The following is a 22,734-nucleotide window of genomic DNA, read 5'->3' as shown; positions in this document are numbered from 1 at the left end:
GGGTCAAATAAGGGAAGAGAAATGCAGCAGACAGCAGATCAACAGCTTAGAGTGGCACGGAACTACAGCCCAAGGCAAAGTTTACAGCATTGGCCTTATCAGACTTTTCTGGAGCTCTCTGGCTTATGAGAGCAAGCTGTTACAACAAAAGCGGCTGGAAAACCTGTATACATGTAGGTTATGCTGCATCCAGCCTCCCCCCAAAATCAGTGGACATGAAAGTGGAAGAATAGGAAAGAGCGTTGGAGGTAAGAAAATAACAGGGAGAAAGCCAAGCAGAATAGCAGGCCTGGAAGGGCAGAGAACACAAATCTCCAAGGAACCTTCCAATAACAGCAGTTATTGTGCTCACACAGCGCTGTTTACATACCGAGATAACTTCTACGCCACCACCACTGAATTACAGCTGCCACAGAACTTAATCACCACCCCACTTACAAAAAAACAACCACCTATAAATCAATGCAGAAACGGAATGCAGAGCAGCTTTTGCCATTAACCTGAAAAAACCATTTCAGCATCAGTGGATAAAACCGAACCTCAACACTATTAAATATTACCTATGAAAAAAATCTTATGAACATCAGGAAAGATTTCAAAATTCAATCGAAATGACACTTGATTAGGTTTCCCAGCCCCAGCTCTCATGTGGCAATCTGCTATTTCTGCTTCTTGTAAGGCTGGCAACCAGCTCCTTGGTTCAGATGAACCAGGGACAGCCCAGCCCGGATGACAGACAAGCACAGCTCTTTGACACACGCACTGCCTCAAGCTGGCACAACGTGGCCACGATGCCTGCACCTGTAGTTTCTCACAGCACAGCTTTTAGGAGCAGACCCATGGGTTCACACAACAGAAACCAAAGAAATGCACCAGCTTCTGTTCAGTGCCATTCCTGGTATTTCTGAACCTTCCAGCAAAAAAAATCCCTGGCAGTCAGTGAGTGTCGTGCTCTTGATGGCTGAAAAAGTTTCAAAGAGTTGCAAATAGAGCTGCAGCGCCTCTTAAATTTATGCTTTAATCCATTTTTAGATAACGTTCATAAATATTTTATTGCCTACATTTAATAGTAACATTTGTATTCATTTCAGTCTTAACACACTGCTCATTTGTTACAGGGCGTTTCTGATGAGAATAGCTTGTGACCCGCACACTCCTGGAGCTCGAGCAGGCTGTGCTATCACAGCCAGCCAGCAACAGGAACAGTACAGGAGCTCCTGAGCAGTTTACTTGTCTTGTGTGACATTAAGATGCTGCAAAGATCAATTCACAGTTGTGTGGCAGCTAATTAAACTGCGTACAAATGCTTTACACTAACTACACTGGTTGACCCTTGAGCTGTTTACCAGGTACCTCACTCACTCAGCATTGTGAGTCTTAGGCCTGGAATGAAGCAGACACCCTAGGAAGAGAAGTTGAGCATGTCTCAGGATACTTGTAGAACACAATAAATAACTGAATCTGTCCCTTTAAACTCATTCTCCATTTTATTCCAGCAGTTGGTTCAGACAAACCTTCCCCAGGAGGAAAAAAAACAAACCATAGCATCTTAAAACAAGAAACAAGCAGATCTTGGATACGCTTCACCAACACACACAACGAACAAAAGCTTTTGCTTAGGAGCAAATGAAACCAATAGATTATGTGCTCAGAAGGGCGCAGCACGCTTCTTTGTGGGTACCTGTTCCAGGGTCACTCCAGCACTTGTTCTACGCCACCATCTAGGTCCTAAGGTGTGCTGCAGTACTGTTTACCTCTCTCCATCATTTGAAACCATCAGCCTGGGTAGAGCAGCCAGAGCAGCCAAGTGGCAGGGCTAACCTCTCCCTCCTCAATCAGAAGGTTATGCAGTGAGCTGTATCAAGAAGCTGATCCAGCAGAAAGCCACAGCCACCCAAAATACTAGTATGTGCATGAGTCTAGGGCTAGAAAATAAACAGCAAAGAGAAGGGTTGCTTCTCGAAGAAGCATCCTGAGCTTGTGGCAACTCAAAAAGCAGCCCCAGAACCACAGCACAGGTGATGATGCAACTAAGCCAGTTAAATGGCTTTTGCCAAGGAAGCAGACGTGGTTCTTTCTCCCCTTCCAGCTCCTGTGATCCCCTCTGTTTTGAGTAACACATGGAAAAGAGAGGGAATAAACTTTTCTTTTTCCTTGATCATCTTTCAGCTGCAGTCAGAGGTGCGCTGCTGTCACACAAGGGACATTTCCAGGCTTTTCTTACCACTAAACTCATTTACTCATTTTACAGCCAGAAGGGACTGATTCTCAACAACTGAAACCAAGCTAACCAAGTGCTGTGATCCAGTTCTGCAGCACTGGTGTTTGGCTGAGTGCCTTGGAAAGCTAATCTGTCTCAAAACTAACAATGCCAAAAAAAAGCAGGGAAGGGAAGGGCTAAGGTCACTTCCTTAGTCGTTCACGTAAGCACTGCTGTATGCCAAGAAAGGTGGCAGAGGAAAAGAAGTGCAGCAGCACTCATCCCAGCTTGGGTACTAAAACTGAACTGTGAAGGCAAACCTCTTCAGTGAAACCGCCAGCTGCCTCTGACGGGCAGGCTCACTCCTTCCCACGCAGTTCCACCTCTTCGCTCAGGATGGCTCTTACACTTCTCTGATCGTACCTGCTACTTGCTTCGTTTGGGTGGTTTTGGTTCAGCTCACAAAGACGATTTGTCTCTCTGAAGGACTGGAGAAGTACCGATGCTGACAGCTCGGAAGCAGCAGCAGCCCGTAGGCAGGACAAGGAGTGGCAACCAGGTCCGCCCACTTTGGCAGCAGCTGAACACTGGATTAGCTCAGGCACCTCACACAACTATTTTTCCCTTGTTGCTTCACAAGAGAGGGTGACAAATGAGCTCACCATGCACAGAGATGAAGTCCTACTCCCCCTTTGGCATCTCACCCAGCCTCCTAGAGCCATTTTTCTCCCTTGAGAGTACTCCAGACTTCAGTAGGCACTTCCTTGTGCCAACCCAGCTGATTCATCCACCCAGTGGAGTGTTAATCCTAAAAGCAGGGACTTTTCTACTGCATGAGTGAGTTGAATCAGCTCATGGTAGAGTATGAAAATTACCTACAAGATAAGGAGAGCCAGACCTCCTCCTCTCACCCATAATCGCCTCTATTGGTTCAGATGCCCATGTAACCAAGGCCCCAATAGCAGCTGAGATGAAACAAGCTTCTGGCTTCTCTTACCTCCCTTAAGAAAACAAAAACAGACCTTCAAATAGGCTAAAGACTGTCTCAAACAACAGGCAAGTCTCAAATAACAGACTTTAAAACTCAATCAGATTTAAAGCAGATAATTAAATAGTAAAACAGTCACAAGATACAGATCTCTAACCTGGCTTATGAGCTACTTCTAGCTCTTTATGGTGGCCTGCACTGTCCTAGATAGCTTCCAGATGTTTGGTGAGCCCCTGTCGTAGCACAGGCCACAGCTCCTTTCTCCTCTCCTTCCTTTCCAAACACCTCGTTTCTGCGCAACTCTGCAAAGTTGAGCTGCATATTGAGTTGTGTCCGTCAGACACAACCCTGACATCAAACAAACAAAAAATTATTAAAATCAATAGGAAGGAGAGACTACAAAGCTCCAAACTGCTATTTAGAGAGCAAAGGGATTTCACATATCAATATGAGCAGGGACAAGAAAGTAAAATAACCTTTGAAAGTGTTCAAACTGGCTACTTGCCTTTGGGAACAGCAATATTTTAAAAATGGCTTTTTAACTCTTTTGAAGATGATTCAGCTTCAATGCTTAAATAAACAAACACTGCTGTAAATGATTGACAACAATGCATCTTAAGGCAATAATGCAACTTCTCATTTCTGTGAGAAACTCAGAAGATTTGCTAACTGGAAGGAGCTTGCAGCTTTACCACTCTGCATTTAGTGTAACAGTACCCAACTGCTAACTCTACAGGCTTTAAAAACAAATAAAATTTCTTTCCAAACAAAATTAAACTACACAAGGCTGTAGAAAATCTATTAGTGCTCTGGATGATCACAGCAAACTACAGTGAAACTAAGATACAGCACCTAATACCTGCACTTTTAGGGATCAAAGCATCATCCATGGCTTCTCAAGGCAAGAGGTAAGTAGCACAGGTCATGATCCTGTAAAAAAAAAGTTCTCAAAACTATCATGAATCATTAATTCCAGCTCCAGCGGGATGAAAACTTGTTTAGTTAACAACTATTATTATACTCTTGTAGAAAAGAAGGGCAACAGGCTCTTGCCATGCACGTTGCCAGCTAGTAACAGCTGTCCCAGGACAAAGTGCAGTGGCACTGGAAACATTTCACAAGGAGGACAGAAACCAAGGCCAATTCTATTACTTCATTTGAGAATATCCTAGGCAAGTTAAACAGCTGACTTTCTTGAGCAAAGTAAGCTGTCAGGAGAGTGAGGTCATCCAGCAATCCTACTTTCTCTCATCTTCCCCTGGAAAGCACTTGGAGATATCCTTGGTTTATAGGCAGCAGCTATTTGCTGTAATCAGAAGGCAAGTAAAAGCTCATTACCCAAGAAACTCTGAGGATTGCTGAACTAACACATCGAAGAAGAGAGGAAGACAGACCCGTTCGTGGGAGATGCAGTAACACTGATCACACGCAGACATGTAGATGGAGTACAACTGGCAAGTTATGATGGTGACAAGAAGCCTAACCATTGCGAAACTGGTCTTTCAGGCATGCTGAAGTTTTGTAAGAGTCTCTGATGGGAAGAACTAAACATACTCTACTAATGGAAAACCCTATTTAACGTATATTAAATACTCTGGGGAAGAAAATCCATCCCTAGCATTAGAGAGGTCTTATGTATGAGTTTATTCCCATATGGTATTTATTCCCATCACCAGTAATAGAAATGTAAAGGAGATTTCACCACCGTATAGAAAAACTTGTAAGAAAACTAAAACTTCCAGCCACTAACTGCAAAACTTGGCAATATTCGTGTGCTCTGTTTGCCCTGGCTCAGATCAAAGTCCACCTCGACTTCAATCGGTGGCCAAGCGTAGATGGCGTGCTCATCAGCTCTTTGCTGCACGACTCCTACAGGCACCCAAACTGAAAATGATGTTATCAGCCACCCAGGCAAAGGTCTCATGAGAAAACCCCTCAGCAGAACACCCCATGTGTGCTCCTGAATGCATTTGCAAACTCATAATGTTTTGGAAATATCCAGACCAGAAGACTGTTCTGGATTAACAGCAGTCAGTGTTCCTTAGTACTTGGATATTTCTCTTAAAGATACCAAGAGCTGCTGTCCCACTGACACAATGCAAAAACCATACAGATTGATAACCGGGTTGTTTGAGGACCTGAAAGACAGTCACAGTATTTCAGGTCTCTTCCATAACCAAAGGAAACTTCTCCAACTACAGGGGAAAAATATTTACATCTCTTACAGATATATATATAAAAATATAACAACCACAATAGGATCAGTCCCATGTTGGTAAAGCCACAGTGCCTGAAGTACCAGCAAAAGAAAAAGCCACTGAATGTTGATGAGCAATGATGTAGGCGTGGGGACAAGATCTCCTGGGCAAGAGGCAACGTTGCACAGTCAGTTTCTGGGGCTGTCCTTTTAAGAAACTGAGACCATACTGAGTTCCCGTGTTTAAGCAGGTGGAAGCATTCGGAATCACAGTACAGAGAAGACACGTGCAGGTGCCTTGTATAACTGCAAGTTTTCTTGTTTTGTTTTTGGCTTGCATAACCCACTTTGCTTTGTAGTGCTGGGAAAGAAGAGGAGCTAAATGCTAACATCTGCCCTCGGTTGCTGCCGCCTTACTTTTCTCCTCCAGTTTGTTTACAACTAAGTGCTGAGTCACCAAGCAGTTGATCCACTTCCAAAGGCTCTCAATCAAGCTCCAGAGATAGAGATGTCTTCATTGCTACAAAAACTACATGGCATGCAAGGCCACTGGCACATCCTTACTGGTTGCAATGGTGTGGCAAAACACCACCGGAGCAGATGGGGACAGCCCCCATCCATTCTTGATTTCCACCACTGGTGTTGTGAGTTCAACGCTCTGAGGCTGAGGAGCAGCAGTAACACCGAAACCAGCACAGGCTTTCTGGCAGCAAACAGCGGTGCACAACGTAAGCTGGCTCTTCGGTGCTAGCTGTGTTAGAATACTTAAGGGCTTACAGGAAATTAAAATGAAAGCAAAATCAACTTTCCACTGTTGGCAGGTTTAGTTTGCTTCAAGAACGATCATCGCACTGGTTTTAATTAGCTTCTTGCAGCAACACTGAGCAAAAACTACGGGAACTATAAATAAATAAACTAAAATAGCAAATTTGTGAACTGTTTTCCCTCTGTGCTTCCCTTCTCTACCTTACTATTCCCCTATTTGGCTCTTAAGCAGCTGAATCAACTTCAGCAGTGACACACATCCCTTCTGCATTTCACATTTCGAGCAACTGAAATGCTGGAAGTGCACCACGGACCATTACACTGAGGATGTTTCATTGTAAAAATTTAATCAGTACACGATCAATGTACCAAAGCGATCGTTTGCTGCCCTCTCTACCTCTTTAACAATCAGAGTTTTTGGAGATGCACCAGAACCGGCCACGTGTTCCAGAGCACCATCGCTCTGAGTTCTGCACTACCATTTTGCATCACCCTGGGCAGACGCACTTCTGACTGCTCAGGTAGAATCCCCTGTCCTGCGGTTTGGTGAGCTGCCACCCGCCTAAAAACTCAGGAAAAAAAAAACAACACAAACAAACAAACAGGATTTTCAGTTGTTATCTAAAGCCTAATGTTTCCAAGGGGGTCATTAAGACTGTGATACCTCTTAATAGTTATTTGTACTACAGCTTCTACTGCAGCAGCCTAAAAAAGCTCTCAGAGTTTAAACGTAGGTTTAAAAAAAATTTAAAAACACAACAGTAGCTGCACTCACTGTATTTAATGACCTCATGTGCAATGCAGCTGCAGCGTATAATTACACCCCAGCATGATTTGGTTCACAGGTATGAAGTGCAATTACGGAGCTACCCCTGGAACAGCAGCACGTGAAACGACGGCTGTCATCAACCCTCCTGAGGAAGGCATTCGTCCAGCTAGGAGGAAAACAACGCGAAGGATGCAGCACCCCTGAGCAACGCAGGTCACTGGGGCAGTCACCTGGCCCTGACAAGGCTGCGAACCACAGCACGTTACCTGCAACCCCAGCGTGCTGGGGGGGTGGACACTGAATATTTTAGCAGAGGGGCTTCCAGCGGGGATTTCTGCCAGCGTGCCAGGCGCTTGGTGGCTGCGAGCATCGCTATGTGGTGCAAACGGGGGTGGGGGTGGGGGGGGGGGAGGCATACAAGGGGTGAGCAAACGGGTGAGGGAGGGGGAGAGACCGCAGGCTCCTCCGGCAGAAACGCCGAACGACGCTTAATTAAACCGGGGAGCACCCGAGGCTTTCAACCACCCCGTTTTAACACCTCCCCCCCCGAAGCGGGGCCGCCTCCTCCTCCTCGGGCCGGCAGCGGCGGGGAGGCCGAGGCGGGGCGCTGCCGGCTGCGGGCCCCGCAGTGCCGGCGCCTCCCCCCGCCCCGCCGCCATGTCGCGCTGCCGCAGCCCGCCCTGCCCTGCTCCCCCCCCACACCCCCCAACCCCTCCGTTACCCCCCAAACCCCCTCCCGGTTGGGCTGCGGGTCCCGGGGCGAGCAAGGGGGCGAGCAGGAGGAGGAGGAGGAGCGGCAGCAGCGCGGGGCCGAGCGGGGGCGGAGGCCGAGGAGCCGCCTCCCTGGCGCGCAGCCGCCACCACGTCGACGCCGCCAGCACTGCGGAAACGGCCGCGGGGCCCGGCCCTCAGCGCCGCTGCCTTCCCCCCCCCCGTCCCCTCCCGGTCCCCTCCCGGTCCCTCCCGCATCCCCCCCGCCGCACGCACTCACCCGTGTCCCCGATGATGATGTACTTGAAGAGGTACGCGTAGGCCATGGCCGCCCAGCTGCCGCCTCGCCCTCTTCTCGCTCGCTGCCCCCCCCGCCCGCCCGCCCCTCCCTCACCTCGCCTCGCCTCGCCTCCCTCCCTCTCTCCCTTCCTCCCTCCCTCAACCGCCGCCTGGGAGCGGTTGGAAAGGCAACGGCCGCAACGGCCCCGCGGCGCCGGGCAGCGCGAGAACAATGACAGGCGGCCCGCGGCCCGCAGCCTCCGGCAGCGTCACGCAGCGCCCCGCCCCCCCGCGCCGACCCGGAAGGGCTGCGGGAGGCGCCGCCCGGCTCCGCCCCGCCGCTGGGGCGGGGAGGGGCGGGGCGAGCCGCGGGGACACGCCCACTTTTGCGATTAACCACGCCCACTTTGTCTGTAACCACGCCCACTTCACGGAAACCACGCCCACTACATGGTTAACCACGCCCACTTCACATTTAACCACGCCCCCTCTACTGAAACCACGCCCCTTATCCGTGTGGCCACGCCCCCTCTGCCATCGCCCCGCCCCCTTCTGATGGAAGACCCCCCCTCTCGGAGGCCGTTGGGGCTGGCCCTGAGGCGGTTCCGCGGTGTCGCCCCTCAGGGAGGGAGCGGGGTGGAAGCGCCTCGCTGTTTGGTTATTTAAACAATAAAAATGGAATGATGTAAAATAAAAATAGCCCGGTGTAAGGCTGCTCTGAGCTGGGGGAGCTCCTAAACGCAAACACTTAATCAGCCTCGCACAGGGTTGCTTTATCTCACAGAATCATCATGGTTGGAAAAGCCCCCCAAGATCACCTGGTCCAACCATCCCCTACCACCACTGTCACCCACAAACCATGTCCCCAAGCACCACGTCCAGCCTCTCCTTGAACACCCCCAGGGACAGTGCCGCCACCACCTCCCTGGGCAACCCGTCCCGATGCCTGACTGCTCCTTCTGAGCAGAAATGTCTCCTCATTCCCACCCTGAACCTCCCCCGACACAACTTGGGGCCATTCCCTCCGGTCCTATCACTTCTTCCCTGTGAGAAGAGGCTGCCCCCCAGCTCCCTACACCTTCCTTTTGCCTCCCTCTAGTCTCAGTTCTGGCTTAGTAAACATAGTTTTTCCCCTCCTTTTCTGTCTTTCCTCATCAGTCTTGAAGCTACAAGCCCGCACAGTGTCCCAAGCTCACAGCTGCAGTGTAAGAGCCAGAGTTCACGAGGGACTGATGACTTGGAATGAACTTCAAGGTATTCCCAAGTCCACGGAGGCACCTTTGCACCCAGACCTTTGACCCTTGAGCCTACACAGATCATTTGGCTCCCGGGCCAGCCTCACAGCGAGGCTGCCTCAGATGCTGTGGGAAGGAGCACTGTGTAGGGGTGCGACACCTTCAGGTGCTAAGGCTGATGACAATTCGTGTTGTTGGCTGTGGGTTGTTGAAGAGCCACTGTCATTTTCTTCACACGGCCTCACAGGTCAACTTTTCCGGCTGTACCAGTCTGGTAGCTCTTAACCTTATAAAGATTTTTGTTTGTGGTGCGGCAGGTCAGGAAGTCAGACAGCAGTGACTTAGGCCAGTTTTGAGAGGCGTGCTTCTAACTTACTCTTCAAAAAACATAAATAAAGCCAATTGCACAATATACCAAACCCTGTCTCCATATTTTATGACTTTCCTAATAAAGATTTATCTCCAAATTAGGTATTTTTTTATATATATATATATATATGTATGTATGTATATATAATTTTTGTTCTCTTCTTCCATGGGGCTGTACAAAAGAAATGATTGCTGTAAAGGGAAAAAAGCTCCTTCATATACAATAAAAGTTATATCTACCTTCTCCACATGAAAAATTCAGGTGTTCTGTGCCCCTTTGTCAGTTGTTTTTCTCCTTGTTTGTTTGTTTTTCCTCTGTACTTCTCCCTGTTTCTCAACATTGCTGGTAAAGTTTGGAGCCTGAAATAGCAGTGCATCATGTCTGTAACATCACCCTCATCACCTCAAACCAAAGTCATATGAGTACTTCCTGTCTTGCTCCTCTCTCAATGTGGTTGGTTTGTTTCCATTGCAGCAGCATTTAAATTTATTTTTCAACCTAGATCCCTATTATAGCCAGTTACTACCCAAATGCAGCTATACATGTACATTTGCTATCTCCTTATTATGTACTCTTTTTCCATTTGGTAAATTTCAATAGTTTTGATCACGGCTACTCAGTTTGTCAAATATATCTGACTTTTTTATTCTGTCCCAGCCATTTTGTTACACAGACTGTTTGTGAAAATATTGAATAGGTCTTGTCTGGACTGGATAGAGTGCTGGAGAGCCACATGTGAAACTTCAAAAACCCTTTACAATTATTGTTTTAGCCATATGTGTATGTCATAGTGATTCCATTTGTTGTATTTTTCTTAATTCATTTTTGAAGAATATTATAGAGAATAGTATCAAAAGGCTTCCTGAAGTGACTCTGTGTCACACTGACTTCTTCTTTCAAGCCATGTAGCTTGTCAGAGGAGGCAGTAGTGTTGCTTTGATCAGTGTTTATTCTTGGGAAATCCACCTTGTCTATTTACCACTTTGTACAACTTGTTGAACTTAATACATTAAACTTTTATTCTTTTTAATGAAGCTAATCATACCACATAACTCATCTTTCCTCAGCCAGCAAGTCACTTTTGAGCAAATCTAAAGCATTTGCCATCTTGGATATCCAGGCACTCTGCTTTCACCTGAGGACACGAAATGAACAAAACACCATGAAAAAACTCCCATTTCTTTTGGAGGACTCCCCAGAAAGCCACTTCTCCATTATTTTATGTATAGGAAGCAAAGTTCTGATAAAACTTTTCATCTACAATTCCTATCCAGAATGAATTTTCTCAGAAAAACAGTTTTGCCTCATTCTGTGTGAAAATTAGGCTTCTGTTTTCACATATCCATGCACGTAGGAGGTCTGCATCTATATTCTCTTTCCTAATAATTGCTGTGAAAACTGGCATCTGGATGGAGGCGAGTGCCTTGGCTGAAAGAAAAGTTGCAGCCGGGGCCAGCTGTTGCATCCGATACATAATTCACACTGAAACAAATCCTTACCAGTGCTACCTCTACCTCTAAGTGAGAACATCAGCTGCTCTTCATGCTCTTCTTGCTGGTTTGTGACCATCAACCACAGGAAACAAAGCTGCAGGAAACCAGCAGATAAGACTTCATCCGGTGTAAATAAAGGTTGCTGCTGATGGAGATGGTGCAGCTGTGCCATCGACTAACCCGCTAACCCACTAACCTGTGCCACCCACTGTCCCACCCTTGGATGGGTCCTGATCTGGCACTACTCAAGCCATCTGCTCAATCATGGAACTGGAGTGGATAAACTTTAATTTTTCTGTGTTAGCTTTTGGGCAGTTCCATACTTGGTCCCACAGGCGCACAAACAGTAAGGTGTTGGCAGAATTGTCAGGTGGAGCCCACCTCCACCCAGCAGTCCTCACACCTCCCTCGTGGAGTGTCCTCTGGTTGGAAGGCTAAAACTCCTTCTGGACATCAGCCATGCAGGCCGGTTTTGACTCTTAGCATGAGTCCTCTTGTACAGGAGCCTCTCCATTAGCTGTCAGGATTAAGGGGACCTGCGCGGGTTTGTGTGACCTTCACCCTCTCCTCCAGAGCCACTCATGATATGCTCCAAGTCTCTTTTGGTAGCATGACAGACTCCTACATGGCTGAACCACAAAGAGTGTTACGTAGAGGGCTGGTCAAGCCTGAGCAATCTCTCCTCAGCATCCCAGAGTAGTAATTTTCAGGTGTACCTCACTGATGGGATGGCTCAATTCCCTGTTTCTGCAATCTTCTAGACTTTGGCGCAAGCAAAACTGGCCTGAAGTGGCTGAATTAGATCTAGTCATGAAATTAAATTGCTGTTGGGGTATTGATGGAACCACAGTTTGGAGAGGCTTGTAAGGATAACAAACAAGACTTTGTTACTTATGCTATCCCATGATAAATACAGGCTGCTTTGCTGCTGGACAAGAAGACCATATGCCTAAATTACTGGGTTTTATCAGCTGTACTACAAATATCAGATGCCTTCAACTAGAGATTAATGCAAAATTGATTTTCCTCCAAGTTATGTTTACCATACACTTGTTTGAATACTATTAAGAGGCATGTAAGTAAATAAGTATCGTTTTTTATTAGTTTTTACCTTTCTCCTGTCTAAATTTCTGTTTACAATATAAACGGATATTTTATTAAGCATGAATATTTTAATAGAAGGCCACCATGGACTCGTTCTCACTAACTACAAAAATATTAGCCAAGAGATACTATAGAAGCAGTACTTATTCCCTATTGAAGCATAGGGCTTGCAGAGAGTTACTTTGCTTTTGTTATTTTTTTAATGCTCTCTTGAATAATACATATTATCTGTTATTGATTTTATACAACGTGCTCTTTAGAAATCTGATGAAATATTTTACTAATATGACAGCATCAGAATTATGTTCTGGCAATTTTAATACACCTGAGAAACCTAGAATTTGCTCCTTTTTTTCTGTCAATTTTCTACTAAACCTTTGACATTTATCACTGCGCAAACTCACCTGGGGTTTGTACCAAAGCCTTAGGGTTTGAAGGATCTTTACTGCTAGTGGTACCATTTAGGAAGAGCCATGGAGGCATCCAAAGCTCTAGACAATCTGCAGAGCAAAGCATCAGAAAAGAATTTTTTTTTGGAAACTAAAACATAAAAGCAGAACACTAGCATAACATTTCAATAGAACCACACTTTAATTATAATTTGCATTGTACTGCCGTGTAATTTTTAGAAGTCATTTTCTACCTGCTATTCAATTTAGGTTTTTTGTTGTTGTTGTTAATCATTCCTTTGTGCTATGCAGATGCTGAGTAGAAAATGTTATTTTCTAGTGTCTAGCATTTGTCTGTGTATACCTTTTTTGAACTTTAATCTCATACTACTTTTCACCTTATCTGTGATTTTTATTTATCAATTTTTAGAAGATTAAGTTTGTATTTTAAATATGTAACATGGCAATATATAGCATATTTTGTTATAAATGTTGAGAATAGGACAACACCTCCGGCAGAAATATATAGAGCAGATCCTGCAGGAAGAAAGTTAAATGTGTACAAATTTCAACAAAGATTTGCCTTTGAAACATTTTCAACCCGTTAAGCATTAAAAGTGAACAACAGCTTGTAAGACATCATATTTTTCCCTTTATTTGTAGATGATCTAGGATATTTTCAGGTCCTTTAAGTTGTATCATAGAATCCCTTTCAGATATTATTAAGATTAGAGATTATAGAGGTTATTTGGCCTTATGATAAATACTTTGGAACAAATGATAAAATTAAAATTATCATTGCATTAATGACATGGAGAAAGATCTGTCAGATGATCAGTGTAGTATTTATTCCTTCCAATCTAGGATTTCAAGAGTCTAGTACTGTATTTTAGGTTCATAACACTTTGCTCTGTCCCCAGTTTGTAAACTGAAGGCACGGTAAAAGCCAATGCAATGGCTCTGATGTGCAGCATCAAGCAGTGGTATTTGCTGACTTTTTTTCTTGTCTGTTGTGAAATCATAGACATCTTAGTTTCATAGTGGATTATCACAACAACCACTGAGGCTAGATTTTAAAATTATTTCGTCCTTAATATGAATTAGATGAAACACTATTCCATATTTATTTACATATTTATTTATTTTGAAGCTCTCATGCAAAATTTGCTATGTCTGGTGATACAAGCATCTTCTTTGCTCAGGTGTGTCCATTAGATGTGGGCACAGTTCTCATTTGTAGCCAGAGAGCTGCTGTATTTACTTGTTGTATTTTATTTTATTTTATTTTATTTTATTTTATTTTATTTTATTTTATTTTATTTTATTTTATTTTATTTTATTTTATTTTATTTTATTTTATTTTATTTTATTTTATTTTATTTTATTTTAACCTTTAAGATTAAAAGCTTTTGGTGAAAGGTGTTACCTTTCTGAAATGGCCTTGGTTTCTGGTCCACTCATTGCTGATTCTTCACATGGATCACTCCATAGAAGTCACAAGTCACATAGAAATCAACTCACATCCTTGACTTTGTAGCTGAGTCCAGAACTCCATTTTTCCTTTAAGACACAAGGCTTGGAATACTGGATTTTGGTAGTGAGAGTTTCTCATTTGTTGTTTCCATTTGGTCTCATTTTATGACAGGCTCTTGCAGAAGCTTCAGCAAGGGCTGAGATGTGTCTCTTCAGCTTCTGCAGACAGAAATCTGTGATCCTCTAATTAAGTCAATCTGACACGTTGTTGTAAATCTTGAATATGCAACATCGTGCAACCTCCTTGTTTGCTGAGAAAGAATGAAACAAATTAGTCTCTTAATTCCCAGTCCTCCATACCTTGAGTTTCACAATAGGATCCTCACTTGTGCAGCTGGAATATGGACTTATCTTCCACCGCTTCTCTGATTTTTGCTTCTGAGGAAGCGAGCATGGCTTAACATTTGTATGATGCAGATATTTACACTGACTGTTCTGCTAGGTATGTAACTCAGGACATAGCAAACTTTGGAGTGGAGAAGTGGGGAAGTGCAGACTGGCTTTTTGAGTAGAGCACATGGAAAAATGTGCCTTTGAGGGATACAGGCACAGGTTGGGCTCTGAGAGTCCAGACTACACTTGCTAGGATTACAGTTAATGGCTGGAACATCTGCACAGAGGTTTCCCCATCCTCGCCTGTAGCCACTGTTTTGCTTTCAGAGATAACAGCAATCCTAGTGGAGGCCAATTTGTATCGTTTAAAACAAACAAACAAACAAAAACAAACAACAAAACCAAAACCAAGCCAAACAAACAAAAACTCCACAAGCTAAGTTGTTGCTTTTGATCTGGTGAAAAAATGTTTGGAAATTGGTTTAAATTTTCAAACCTTTATTTAGAATAGTTTGGTATTTAAATTAGATAATGCTGTTAGCTAAACATATTAAATAAAGGTAGTTCATTCTGAAAGACACCATACATCCCCAATGACTTCAGCTATTGAATGTTTTATTCTGTATCAACTACATGGATAAAAAAGTATTTCAGAATGAAAAAAATAATTTTAATAGCATTTTCTATCTGGCATTTAATAGCATTTTCTGTCTTCAAAATATAATATTGAGCCTGCGTTTTCTAGCTAGTGCAATAAGATGTATAGGTCTTAAATTTCCCAGCTGTATTCAAAATCTAGGTTTTTGCACCCATGGAAATATTTGCATGAACTCTGCTTAATCCCTGTTTATTTACCAATGGCCTTTGCCACTGTTATCATTGCACCCTGTTTTTCCTTGCAAATAACCTTGTGTTTTATTGCCTTGATATAAACAGTTTGATAAAACAACTCTTTTCCCATAAAAACAAGGAAAACAAAAGGATCCTTGAAATAACCTTGGAATGGCTAACAAACAAACTGAAAAGATATGCTGATTTTTTTTTTTTCTATTCTATTCTCAGAAGCTTTAGAAAATGTGTGCACATAACAAAAATCACAAGGGCATGGAGTATTAGTGCTACACAGGCAATATCAGATTGATGCAGAAGTCTACTTGAACTGACATCAAGGCAAATTTTCAAGATCGTATGACTTTAGAGGCATTTTTTATTTTTTTTTTGATCTCTTTTTAAAATTGTTTTGGCAATGGTTAAATAAAGAGAAAGTGGAAGGTGATAAAGAGAGCACAGGCTCAAAGGAAGTGAAAAACAAAAAAACTTCCTGTTTACTCATATCAAAAAGTAAGACAACTCTAAGAGAATTAGTTTCGTTAAAAAGGAATAGGAGTGAGCAAGTCTGGTCACATTTTTGATTTTCAAATTGTAAGCATTTTGGTCTGAAAGCCATATAAAGATTTTTTTTTTTCCTTTTTCTCTCAAAATAGTACTGATTTTCTTTTTCAGATACCTCTACTGACATCCTTTGGTGTCTGTGGAAAATAAAGAACTGTCTAAGATTCTGGAAGTCAGCACACTTGCTGAAGAATTTGAGGTGAGGAAATGCTGGGGTCAGAGTCACAGAAATGATTGTTTTCTACCAAGATATTAGCAGATAACCCACCCTACTCTGAGGTATGTAATTAAAATGTCTGGTAATTTTATCTAAAACACTTGTAGCCAAACCATAGTTATGATGATGTTAAAATTCTTTTAAGTCCTGCTGAAATAATTTAAAACTTAATGAGCCAAAATAGTGTGAATAGCAGATAGGTTTGTTTGTGCTTTAAGGACATATTTGCTGCGCTGAATGCAGAATTCATCTTCAGTACTTTAAGCTAGATGTTTTCCTTTAACAAATACGTATGTAGGCTCCTTTTGTATTCAGCCATTGTTGATGTAGAGGACAGCACGTGCTTCTGCATGTATTTTCCTTCATTTGATTGAGTCTATCTTTCAGAATTCAAACTGTTTTAAGGTCATTTCAGCATAGCATCCCTCACTTGTCTTAGACTGTGAAGGTCGCACAGAAGCTTTTATTGCTCACATGAGCCCTGCAGTAGCCTCACAAAGTAAGCTAGGGAGTCTAATTCCATAGATGAGAAGGTGGGCAAGAGTCAAATTTTTTCTCTTCATTAAGGTTCTTGTATGACTGTCTGTCAACCATTCATACACCGGCTGAGAAAGGTAAACAGTATAGCCTAGAAAGAAAAAAAAAAAAAAAAAAAAGTCAGCTTGCATTCATTTCAGGTGGCAAATTATTAGATGTTCAACATATGATATTTTTGATTCATGAGCACGACATCGCTCTATAACAAATTTCTACATGTTTATCTTGTTATCATGAGATACCAAGTAGGACAACATTTTGGATGTCTAGGGTTCTGCCTTGGAACCCTAGACATGTTTCATGGCAATAACTACAGAAGGAAATTAATTCTTCTGGCTCCAACATCCAGTTTATTTTTCATGAGGCTTCTCTTTAATGGAGAGTCTCTTCCATTATAGTTCTATAATTTACCTTCATGCTGCTTTAAAAAGGGATTTTTCAATTCTTTTTTTCTTGTCCAAAGATGTGAAGAAGGGTTATATCACATCTTGACTTAATGAAACTCATCTGATAAAACTTAAGCTCAGAGGATTTCACTAGCCGCTGTAATCATATCTTTTTAACTGTGAACCTTTTTAGCTGTTGCAACCTTCACCTCATCATAATTATTTTGCATAGACAATACTTGCAATTCGTGGCAGTGCAGAACTCTCATCACCATAAGGCTTTCTCTGTGGTATGTTAACAGTTCTCTTCCCCTAAGTGTTCTAATACTTAGCATTTGTTTTCCTACTAGATTTCTCACTCTTGTTTGTATTTTCTTCAGAATGGCCTTCCTTTCTTCTATGAGGGAAAAACAAAACAAAACAAAACAAAAAAAAACAAAAGAACAACATTGAAAAATGGCTTTTCAAGTAACAAACAACTTCAGTCATGATATTTTGTTCCAATGTTTTTAAATGGTAAGGCAACCAGTCTCTTTGCAGAAATCCTTGGTACTGTAGGGAAAAAAAGTCAACACATTGCACTCCCCAGTATGAGCCTAGAATGGTCCACAAACCATGAAAAATAATTTTGTATTTCACAAATAAAACCTGAACTTTCTCCTTTTAGGAAATCATCAAGCATATAACAGCTTGCTCCTTCTAGGAGATCATTGGCCATATAAAAACTGGCCAAGGCCGACAAGAGACAAGTGGGTTAACTGATGCCCTGTAAAAGCTAGGACTTTACTTCTAGTAGTTTTCTTTGACAGCAGCAATGCAGGAGTGTATGGAGAGGAGACTGAATGCATTTTTTTTTCCGGGAGCAATAGAAATGTGGAAATTATCTGTAGATCTTCTTGCCATGCACATGAACCAGCCACGTGATGGGGAACATCAGAGCTGTCCCAGACAAAAACAGTGTGTAAATTCTTTCTGTATTAGCAGTCCTGCCACAGCCATCCTCTCAGTTGTTTATACTCTGTGTATCATAGAGCTAACCAGGCTATAGTTACTCAGTAAACAGGGTGCTCGCATGCTGCATTCAACTTACTATGCTGAAGGTACATGATACAATTCTGTAGTGTATTGGGAATGCGACTTGTCCTGGTACAGAAAGAAACTAAACAGCCAACCTTCCCAGAAAGCTGTGGCAGCACTAAATGAATTTATGTTAGAATAAGTAGAGAACAAATATTTGTATCTTAATGACTCAAAGAACGATATTAAAGCTGTTCCCTCAAGTAAGAAGAATGAAAATTTCTAGTTCATCTGGTTTTAGTGTCAGTTGAGACAAAGACAGAGGATTGAGGATACCTTATGACAATTATAATGTTTATGTCCAATCAAAATGAAGGCAATAGTGCCATATCTAGTGTAAGTAGTACACTTTGTATAAAAACAACCAATTTTGGAAAAGCATATTGATCACAGGAAACACTGAAAGAAAAACAAAACAAAACAAAACAGGATAGATAGAGACAAATTGCAAGTGGACTGATATCTAAAACAAGGGTGCTATACAGAGGTTTATTACTATTTCCAGGTTAATTCATCCTTTATCTGTTTGAATTAAGCCTGTTTTTTTTTTTTCTTTCTTTCTTTTTTTTTTTTTTTTTTTTTTTCTTTTTTCTTTTACTTCTACAGAAATGAAAAAACATGTAATTGGGACCTTGTGGGGCCTGAATGGGACTGTGGCACATTCCATCCATCCGGTGGCTCATTCATTTAGATTTCATCATAACAAGTTGATTTTTTTGCCAGTTACCAGCATTTGAATTATGAAAAAAATAGTGATGATTTCATTGTACTTTTTTTTTTTTTTCTTTTTACAAAAGAATTTTGTTGTAATGACAACAGGCCTCTTTGTTTGACTTTACATAAATGACTTTGGAACACAGAATTATCCCATGGGTTGTAGTAGTTCAGTGGTTCATCTTCATGAGTCCTAAACTTAACGATTGTCTCTTAAAAGACAAAAACATACTTATCCCATGCAAACATTTTATCCTACACCTCAGATAAAGATCAAGTAGATTCAAATACCGTGCTTAAAGTAAGCAGATGTTTGACCTTATGTCCTGAGGTGAGTAAATTCCATGCATTTTTGTATATATAGCTTAGTCCCTGGCTTTTTCACACAGGAGAATTAGAGGTCTAACTGATGCTCAGTAATGCATGTGATCTCAGCTGAGCTTGAGAAATGCAGGCTTGAACTGAAACTGACCAGGAAGGAATATTGCTTTGCTCAGTCTTGTTTTAAAGTAATTATCTTGATCAGAGTTGGGCACTGGGACAGGCTCCCCAGGGCAGTGGTTACAACACTGAGCCTGTTGGAGTTCAAGAAGTGTTTGAACAATGCTCACAGACACATGGCTTGTTTTTTGGGTGGTCCTGTGCAGATCTGGGGTTGGACTTGATTATCCTTGTGGGTCCCTTTCAACTCATGATATTATGGGAGTATATGATTATGAAAAATATTGGAAGAGATAGAAAAGGTATCTGGCACTAAAACACTTTGGAAATGCACGTTATGTATTGGGAATAAATGGAAATAGGCAACATCATTTCACAAGTTTGGTACGCTTAAAATTGATACAAAGAGAAATACATTAATCATTCCCCAAACCTACTTCAAATTATATGTGTGAAGCACAAGGAAATATTGTTAAAAACACGTTCATGGTTTTCAGGAAATAAACACAGCTGTCTTCAGTAAAGGATCCTTAACATAATTTTGTCATTTTGTCATGTTCATTATATCCTTTATTTCTGAAAAAAAATGTTTGTATTTTTTTCTTAAAACAAAACAAAACACATTCTTTATTGTGCTCTTTGGAAGTTACTCAGTTAACTGTATCTGATATTTCTTTTTATCCTGTTTTTATCTTTCAATACTATTCAAGAACAAGCATTTTCAATATTACCCTAACACATCTTACAAACTGTTGCCTCTTCATGGAATAGATAGTGAACAATGCATCTAAGATAAAAGGAACATCAGAGAAAATATCTTACAGAAAACAAGCGCATTCTGAATGAAGAGCCTTATAAAGTAGCCAAGGAGCACCAGCCCAAGGACTTAAATTGCAGTTACAGCTGATGAACTTGGCTCACAGTGTAGTAAGCAAGCCTTCAATTTGGAACACTAACTAAGAATCTGAATCAATTAAAGTAAATTAGGTAATCCCTGGCTCATTTCCCCAGGTGTGAGAACAAGACAAGCTCTTTGACTTTGTTTGAAATGAACAGGTTAAAACAATATGGTCTTTGCATCTGACCATGACTAGGGAGCCACTGCTGAGAGGCAGGCAGCAGAAGGGCAAACAGAGACCCTCAGCAGAGAAGGCTGCCTTCGGGAGGGAAGCGATGGAGGGAGGTGGAAAAGGACAGTACAGGGCACTCTTCCAATGGTGGAACAAGGTCAGCAGGAGTTTCTCAGTCCTCTTTTGAACAAGAAAGGAAAGAGATGTTAGAAATCATATATGCTCATAAGAAATTGCAAACTTAAGCAGTTTTTTTTTTTTTTTTTTTTTTTTTTTAGCAAATTGCTAGTAACTGTAGGAAGGAGAAGCTACTGGAATCAGAGTGTGATAGTCCAGTAGCAGGCTTTGCCAAGATTTGAAGGATGGAAAAGATTCTTCACTGAATAATTTAGCTCCTTCAACTGCATGGATTATGCATACAAATATTTCCTAGAGCTGCAGTTACTACAGAAAGGTTAAGAACAGGCTGAGGAGTAGTTTATATGATAGCAGCCTCTACCGTGAAACAAAGGAAAGAAACCATTTAAAATTTTTGAATAATGTCTTTCTTAACTGGACTGAATTTACCCTCAAAACCTCACAGATCCAGAAGGTTTAAATGTCAGCTAGAATCAAATGATATAACTGTAGACTCTCCGTGTAGGAACAGCCAACCGTGCAGAGCAGTGTAAAACCTCCCCAAAGGCACATTTTGGCTCATGTACTTTTCCTGGCGTGTTAAGAGATACAGGAGCTTTAAATGAAGAATTGCTGAGCTTTCAAATAACAAGAAGCCTATCTGTGAATATCAAGGGGAAAAAAAACAAAACAGTCTTGACTTGGCATGTGCTAAGCAGTGACGACTGTCTCACAACTAACAGCCCCGGTCCAGGTGTTTTTTTTTTTTTTTTTTTTTTTTTTTTTCCCAATTTGCAATGGCTTCTATTTTCAGTTAAATAAATTAAAAAAAATTGCACACATATACTCTCACAGTTACCCTGCCAGGAATTTAAATTCAAAGAGATGAGAAGTAGACAGTTTAGATTTAACTAACTAACTGAGGGCTAAGCAGTGCAACGCCAGCTCCCTTAAGGAAGCCTACATGTTTGAGATGATCGTATGTATGACTAATAGCTACATAAAATCTTTCCAAGCTTTGCTTCTGTAAATAGCAGCCATAGTAACCCTTGTAGTTTAGTCTTTGGTGGAGCTTATTCCTTGCTTTACTGTAATTATTTTCTTACCAGTGAAAGTGATATGAATAGCATAATTGGCTTTTAAAATCTATATGCACTGCAGTTGTTTCATACAAGCCGTCTTTGGATACTCTCACTGACTGCAGAAACTCTGACATAACCATTAAAAACCCCTATAACACTACTGCTGTTAAATAACTATTGTGATTTGATATGTGAGAACATAAAACTTCTTCTTCCCAAAGCATGATTTATTGCATCCAACATTGTCAATACCTCAGATATGAAATATTAGAAATGAAACTGTTGGCGTTTCATGTACTACAATATTGGCTTTTCATTGTTTCCACAGGTCAACGCTGACTGCTGATGACTCAATTTAAGGAGCCAAGTGTTTGTATCCTCCTTCCCAAATCCACAGAAATTATCAAGGTTATCTTGGTACAGTTCCCTCAATGAATATAAAGATTGATACGCATTTCAGAACAATAACATTTAATCTTCAGTTCAGGTTAATTTAATTTAGTCATACATGTTGACAGTTATTCTGAAGATCAGTGTTTTGACATTGCATTTCCTCTAGATATTTGGAGAGTTTGCTTTGACTCATTTGGAAGAAACCTTGAGGAAGGTCAGCAGTCATAGCTGAAACATCACTTTCTTGAGTGACTGTCAAAATAAATAATTTAGACTAGCATAGGTTATTGAAGTCAGTGTTTCTTTTGCAATATTCTATGTTAATTGAGAAGGCTATGTTACAAAATTTACTTTTGCAAATAAGTTTCAAGGTTACTTTTACCATTCCCCCAGTCACATCTTTCTGGTTAGATAATGTAGAAATAGCCAAGAGTGTTATTACTGTCAGCTTTTTGCTCACCAAAACCTCAGTTCAAAGAGGACACAGGATATTTTTAGGATGCAAAGTTTATATTTACTTTGGCAATATTATGTAAGGTTGGCTTAAGAACTGGGACATCACCTTGTGACCTGAATTTACTGGTCTACCACTGATTTGCTGTTGCCTTGGTAAAAATCGTGGTTAATGTTTTCTTACACTGCACAAGTCCTGTGAAGATCAAGAATAACCGAAGAGCTCACATATGACAATAATGGAAGTAATGCAAGCATGTTAGATATGTAGCCAACTGAAAATATATAACGCATTAGAAAGCATTTACTTCCATAACTGTGTATACCAACTGTGTATACAGAAGGATTAAGCCATCCTTATCTACTATGATTCCCTAGCTGAAATGACCAAGTGTCTGTTTATATTTGGGCCAGGTTAGAGATGGTGTTTTGATCATGGTTGGATGACTTAAGATCATTTAAGTCTTCAGGAAGACGTCTTACTATACT

General features: G+C 41.6%; 1 protein-coding gene and 1 long non-coding RNA gene across 2 annotated transcripts in view; one reads left to right on the top strand and one right to left on the bottom strand.

Moving 5' to 3' along the window:
* The window catches only part of RAB2A (RAB2A, member RAS oncogene family), a 43,032-nt gene extending 34,834 nt beyond the window's left edge, over positions 1-8,198 (bottom strand). The window contains exon 1 of the mRNA XM_068671942.1: positions 7,911-8,198. Coding sequence (XP_068528043.1) covers positions 7,911-7,956 — 46 coding nt within the window. The 5' untranslated portion in view covers positions 7,957-8,198. The remainder of the gene's footprint in view (positions 1-7,910) is intronic.
* Positions 8,199-18,531: 10,333 nt separating this feature from the next.
* LOC137851126 (uncharacterized) overlaps positions 18,532-22,734 on the top strand; it is a 47,322-nt gene continuing 43,119 nt past the window's right edge. The window contains exons 1-2 of the long non-coding RNA XR_011093026.1: positions 18,532-20,357; positions 21,728-21,816. This is a non-coding gene — a long non-coding RNA (uncharacterized lncRNA). The remainder of the gene's footprint in view (positions 20,358-21,727; positions 21,817-22,734) is intronic.

Source organism: Anas acuta, chromosome 2 (genome assembly GCF_963932015.1).
Source record: "Anas acuta chromosome 2, bAnaAcu1.1, whole genome shotgun sequence".
Classification (NCBI taxonomy): domain Eukaryota; kingdom Metazoa; phylum Chordata; class Aves; order Anseriformes; family Anatidae; genus Anas; species Anas acuta.
This window is presented reverse-complemented; position numbering and strand designations above follow the sequence as displayed.